The 6589-nt window shown below is 32.9% G+C and overlaps 1 protein-coding gene across 1 annotated transcript; it reads left to right on the forward strand.

The window, feature by feature from the left end:
* Positions 1-223: 223 nt before the first annotated feature.
* On the forward strand, positions 224-4884 carry LOC115724690 (phospho-2-dehydro-3-deoxyheptonate aldolase 2, chloroplastic). The gene is made up of 5 exons (XM_030654029.2): positions 224-1064; positions 1316-1593; positions 2836-3112; positions 3381-3626; positions 4351-4884. Exons 1-5 carry the CDS (start codon positions 555-557, stop codon positions 4615-4617), a joined length of 1578 nt encoding a protein of 525 aa, XP_030509889.2. The 5' UTR covers positions 224-554; the 3' UTR covers positions 4618-4884.
* Positions 4885-6589: the final 1705 nt, after the last annotated feature.

The following is a 6589-nucleotide window of genomic DNA, read 5'->3' on the forward strand; positions in this document are numbered from 1 at the left end:
CATACATATATGGAGTTTCGTCACTGTGTAAATTATTCGGAATTTTTAAAAAATTTACAGAGATAATATTGTAACTATAACAAATATCACAATAAAAAAAATTAAAAAAAAAATATTTTAGCATGTAATTTTAAAGTGAGAATTACCTAAGAAATTATAATATGAGATTGTAATTAGCATTTCTCATTCTACAAAACGTCAGCTCAGTACACTTCGAAACCTTCTTACGTCAACAAGAGTCAAAGCACTTTGCTATAATATCCTCACTGTTAAATAATCGAAAGTTAAGGGACTTATAAGCAATCATTACGTATGCTTACACGTGTGGGGCCCATTGGATAATCTCATCCGTACTACTATTGAACTATCCACCACACTATTCCTATTTCCTACTTATTCTTCTTCTCTGCCAAAAAAAAAAAAAATCTGATTTCATTATTTAATAAATAAAATAATAAAATCACATTTGTCATTTCTTCTACTACCGAGTTATCCCTTTCCTTGACTCACTCTGTACTGAGTCGCCTCGCTTCTCTTTCTTCTCTCCACCTCCAATGGCTTTGGCTTCCACCACTCCTGTTACCAAATCCCTTATCAACAATCAAAATCCCAATCCACTTTCCCCCAAGTTCAATCTCAATCTCCATTCTCATCTTCCTCGCCTCCCCAATCGCCGAAAACCCATCTCCGCCGTACACGCCGCTGAACCTTCGAAGCCATCAAAATCGACGTCTCAGACGGCTTCGAATCCCTCCAAATCATGGACTATCGACAGCTGGAAGAATAAGAAGGCAATCCAGCTACCTGAGTACCCGGATCGGGCCGAACTCGATTCGGTGCTCAAAACCCTTGAGTCTTTCCCGCCGATTGTCTTCGCTGGAGAGGCAAGGAGCCTAGAGGAGAAGCTTGGCCAGGCTGCCATGGGGAAGGCGTTTCTGCTTCAGGGTGGGGATTGTGCCGAGAGCTTCAAGGAATTCAATGCCAATAACATTAGGGATACTTTCAGGGTTCTGCTTCAGATGGGCGTTGTGCTTATGTTCGGAGGCCAAATGCCCATTGTCAAGGTCTTCAATTTTCCTTTTTATTTTTATTTTTTATTATTATTTTGTCTAATTAATTTTTATATGTATACATACACACATAATCTTATAATATTATATGCATGGTGGAGTTTTCAAAATTTATTCCTTTAGATTATAGTTGGTAAGAATTATGGTATTTGAGACTGGTTTGAATGATTGTTATGTTATGGGTTACCATTTTTTTGTTAGTTGTTTCATTTTTCTGAAATGCAAATGATGATGTTTTTATGAAGGTTGGAAGAATGGCGGGTCAGTTTGCCAAGCCCAGATCAGATTCATTTGAGGATAGGGATGGAGTGAAGCTTCCTAGTTACAGAGGTGACAATGTGAATGGTGATGCATTTGATGAAAAATCGAGAATTCCAGACCCTAATCGAATGATTAGAGCCTATACACAATCTGCTGCAACTTTGAATCTTTTGAGGGCATTTGCTACTGGAGGTTATGCTGCTATGCAGAGAGTGACCCACTGGAATCTAGATTTCACTGATCACAGTGAGCAGGGGGATAGGTAAACTTTTATTGTTCTTTTCTTCTTACTTGAAATTTTGAATGTTTATTTTCCATAATGAGTAGGATTCAAGGAATTTGTTGATATCGGGTTTTCCCAGATTTCTCTTGGTTTGTACTACTTTTATCAAGATTCCCGCTATTAATTCCATACTACAATAGAGTTTGTTTTTTTGAAGCATTCTGCAATAGAGTTTTAGTTGGTAACTCTGTATCATGTTTTATTTGTGATGATTTGGTATAATGTTTTATAAGCATCTCCAAAGGATCTCTACAATGTTTTAGCTAACATAGTAAGTTACTTTTTTGTGTTTACTCTCTCTCTCCAACCATACTCTCTAATTAGGATTATTCAATATATATTTTTTTCTCTTTTATCCCATTACTTTTATTTTTTGTTCTATGTCAGGTTGTTGGTAATAAAATAATATTATCTTTAATAAAATAATAATTTTAAAAAATTGGTGGCTAGCTACAGTTGAAGAGTGAAAAAAATCAACTTTAAAATAGCTTGTTTGTGGATTGATAAGAACCAACTGCAAATAGACTAGTTATAATATATTTTTGTTGTGAAAGTGAAATAGCTAAAAGGATGACTTATTTCTTATTTGTTATCTCTTCGACAGACTACCTGTATTCTAACTATTTTAATTTCTACTTTCTTAACTCTCAGACTTTAAGGCTAGTCAAATCTTATTTTTGTTATCAACCTGACATAAAGCAAAATGTAAAGCTTATTGGATAAAGTTAAATCTGCATTAATTAAATTAATCAATTGGTAATAAAATTCAACAGCAATATTAATATAATATATGTTTTCTGAAAATAGGGAGTGTGATGGGAGAGGGCCACACAAAAGTTACTAGCTAGTTTAGCTATAAAAAAGGAGCTATTGTGATGCTCTAAAGTTATGAAATAAGTCATAATTTAGCTTTTCAATTAATTAAGTTAATAGTATATATTCCGTACCTTTGGAGTTGCTCTTAGATCATAGTAATTTTTTTTCTCTATTATTTGTTTATAAAATTACATAATTTTGTAATTTTATAAACTTTACCAATTTGCATCTTCTTTTTACATGCATTTATGTTTGTTGGTGTACTTAACCAAACACCACCAAGTAAATGTTTGTAAAGGGATGAATAGGGTTGTTGTCAAGATGGGGCGTATGTGTATCTTCATCAATATTTGGCTTGCAATAGTTTATGGGTCATTTAATAATGCTTTTGATGTGCCTCAACAGATACCGTGAACTGGCTCATCGGGTTGATGAGGCCCTTGGGTTCATGGCTGCTGCTGGGCTTACTCTTGACCACCCAATAATGACCACAACTGAATTCTGGACATCTCATGAGTGCTTGCTTCTGCCTTATGAGCAAGCACTTACTAGGGAAGATTCTACTTCTGGGCTTTACTACGACTGCTCTGCTCACATGGTGTGGGTTGGAGAACGCACCCGCCAACTAGACGGTGCACATGTTGAATTCTTGAGAGGAGTTGCTAATCCCCTTGGGATAAAGGTATATGAATGTTTTTATACTATAAGTAGAATTTTATATTAATTTGCAAGAAACAGGAAATTATTTTCATTACAGTTATTTTTTATTAATTAATGTATTGCATTGAACTTTGTTTATTACTATAAAACTTAATTGGACACAAATTACTTTTGCGCACAAGATTTGTGTCTTTATTAGTGTGCTTGGTTCGTAACTTCATGTTATATACATACTATTACCTTTCATTTTGTGACGTTAAGGCTTTAAAATAAACACGAATGTGATGCAGGTGAGTGATAAGATGGATCCAAACGAGCTTGTTAAGCTTGTGGACATTTTGAACCCCAATAACAAGCCAGGAAGAATAACAGTGATTGTGAGAATGGGAGCAGAAAATTTGAGAGTAAAGTTTCCTCATCTTATCAAGGCTGTTCGTGGAGCTGGTCAGATTGTCACTTGGGTCAGTGATCCCATGCATGGGAACACCATCAAAGCACCTTGTGGACTCAAAACTCGCTCTTTTGATGCAATCAGGGTATGACTTACAAGCAATTTAATACTCGCAATTTTTATTTCTGTATAGTTTTTATTCTAGGTCCTTTAAAAATTTTGCTATGTCCTAGTGTCTTTAGTGCCCAAAATCAGGTTATGATACCTAACTCACTGTGAACTTGAAAATTTTCTTTTTTGAAGAACAAAACGTGTGCAAAAAGAAAAAATAATTTTCTGTCATTGAAAGTACATAAATTTTTCAGCCATTGCATCTTCAAGTCTTTCTCACTTCATCTCACTTTCTTAGATGTGTTTTTTAAGCTTCAAGGAAGATCATATTTTATAATGTGGTAGACTGAAGATGAGACAAAATCTTGCTGTATTAATAAATTAATCCTTAGAAATGTCTTTTAGTTACAGTCTGTCATGGAACTTTACTTTAGCGGGGCATTAAATTTATGGATTTGAACCCTCAAATTTCATTGTGAAACGACTTCATATAAGTAGTATGATTCTTTTGCTATCCCTGGTCCTTGTATTCCATCCCGTCTTCTTTTGATTTTCTGTAATCATGCCATGTATATGTTTTGGCGGACTATAAATATGTCTTTTCTTTCTTTTTCCCTTTATGTTCTTCCCTCCTTGCGATGAAAATTTAGGCTACAACTGTAAAGATTGAATGCATGTTTTCTTTTATGTAATTATTTTGTATTAAACATTACATTTTTACACGTTTCGAAATAACTTTTGTTGGTTTTTTACAATAGAATGAGGTGAGAGCCTTCTTCGACGTGCATGATCAAGAAGGAAGTTTCCCTGGTGGTGTTCATCTGGAGATGACAGGGCAAAATGTGACGGAGTGTGTCGGAGGCTCAAGAACTATAACTTATAATGATTTAGGCTCACGCTACCACACCCATTGTGACCCAAGGCTCAATGCTTCCCAGTCGCTGGAGCTCGCCTTCATTATTGCAGAGCGGCTGCGAAAGAGAAGGCTCAAATCACTGAACCCTGTGGCCTCAGCTGGTTTGTAAGATGTTTATGGGTTTTAAGTTTGTTAATTTATATTGAAGTTGGTAACTTTAATATTATGCTTTGAATTCTGTCTATCCTTATAGAGTTAATCCATCCATACGAGTGTCTGTGAAAAAAAAAAGGTCTCACCGCATGAGAAATTGGAATAAACTTTAAGCCATGTAAGATAGTTTGAAAGAATTAGTGTCTTTGCTGCTATTTATCTATATGCATAATAAGAACTAGACTATTTTTACAATATTATGAAAGAGAGCCTTTTTCTATAACCTCTTTTCCACTATTAGTTTTTCTTCTTCACTTGATGAAAATTGGATAAGTTTTCATAGAGATTTTCGTTTGTGTGCCATAAAACATATTCAATATCATTCTAGTTTTTTGTAGAAGCTTTGGCCCATTTTAGTGGGGTATTTTTACCAAGATGGTTATTATAAAAATTGTGTTAAAATTAAAGCTTAAAAAAGGCCTTGTATTAATATGGCATTTTCAAACAATGAAATTTAAGATTTAACAACTTAATAATGTAGAAAAAAAGGTCATTTTTTTCTTTAATATTTTGTAATGGGTATGGGAGACTTATTTACAAGGGATTTTGGTGTAAGATTGGATTAACTAAAACATGAATTATACAATGGCGGTGAGGATTCTTCAAGTTGGCTAGTCACTCACTCATAATGATCAGTTTTATGGAAGAGTTAAAGGTATAATGAAACATGATGCTGATGAATCAACTAAAGGTGCTTTTGAGAATTATTAAGTTTAATAAAAATCTATGATTTAATTGTTTTACTTACTATTGATGGTAATAATGTAAACAAAGGTGGGTTTATTTTGACTTGCCCTCCCACTTCACTTGATTTGAAAGCCACTTGTTTGATAGCCACTTATTATTGATGGATATCTTCAATTTTTTTTCTTCCAATACTTAAAATTAAAAGCCTAAGACAAATTCTCCAAAAATAACTAAAATCTAGAAGGGTTGTTAGCTACTACTACACATAAAGCCATAAAATATATTGAGCACTATAAATTTTTATATCGGGGTTGATTGCTTTGATTGTCACATAAGAAAATAATTAAATGCAATTTAAAATTGTAAATACGTTTGCGCCATACTAGTTCGGTCTATATTTTTTGTGCTTTTTAAAATACATGTCGTGCCGGACTATAAAAAAATTGAGTTGTGCCAGGTCGTTTCGTGCCGTGCAATAATAATTTTATAAGGTAGACCCGACATGGCTTACAAGTTCGATAATTTCGTATCGTGCTTGAATTTATGTAGTGCTTTATTCATGCCGACATTTTTTCTTAAATAAACAAACTTGTTTTTTTTATGCGAGCTTAAATTCGTGTTCTATATTTTTATATTTTTATTACAATTAATGAACTAAATATTAAAATATACATGTATTTTATAATTTTAGTCACTTTTATATATTTTTCAATAATAATTTCACACAATCATATAAAAATAATTATAATTAATATAACTTTAATTGATAAATAAATATTTATCATTATTATTATTAAATTATTAGATATTTTAATGTGTTATGCTTTCGAGCTAATCTATTAATGTTTACATGTCGTGCTTTTGAGCTTGTCATGTCATGTCGTGCTTAAGCCCATATTGTTTCTGTTTCGTATCGTATTGTGCCTAAGCCTATATTTTTTCATGTTGTGATGTGTGTTGTACCTAAACACATATTCTTTTCGTATCGGGTCATGCTCGTGCTTCTCGGGCTCGTGCCGATTTCGTGTCATGTCAAAAAACTTGATCTATATTTACAGCACTAATCAAAATAAATAAATTTGTTAAAAAAAAAAGATAAAATCACAACATATTTTAAGCAATTTTTTAATCATTATTTACGAGTCAATTTTGATTCAAAAAATAAACTAATTGTATAATTGGGTCAACTTTAATAATTGTACTCCAGTATATATATATATATATATATATATATATATATA

Source organism: Cannabis sativa, chromosome 6 (genome assembly GCF_029168945.1).
Source record: "Cannabis sativa cultivar Pink pepper isolate KNU-18-1 chromosome 6, ASM2916894v1, whole genome shotgun sequence".
Lineage (NCBI taxonomy): Eukaryota > Viridiplantae > Streptophyta > Magnoliopsida > Rosales > Cannabaceae > Cannabis > Cannabis sativa.

What these genes read in the sequence shown, in the direction of transcription:
- LOC115724690 (XM_030654029.2), top strand. Translation starts at nt 555, where the DNA reads ATGGCTTTGGCTTCCACCACTCCTGTTACCAAATCCCTTATCAACAAT. An exon ending in GCCAAATGCCCATTGTCAAG is followed by an intron (nt 1,065 to 1,315) that starts GTCTTCAATTTT and finishes GTTTTTATGAAG; the next exon opens with GTTGGAAGAATGGCGGGTCA. An exon ending in CTAATCCCCTTGGGATAAAG is followed by an intron (nt 3,113 to 3,380) that starts GTATATGAATGT and finishes AATGTGATGCAG; the next exon opens with GTGAGTGATAAGATGGATCC.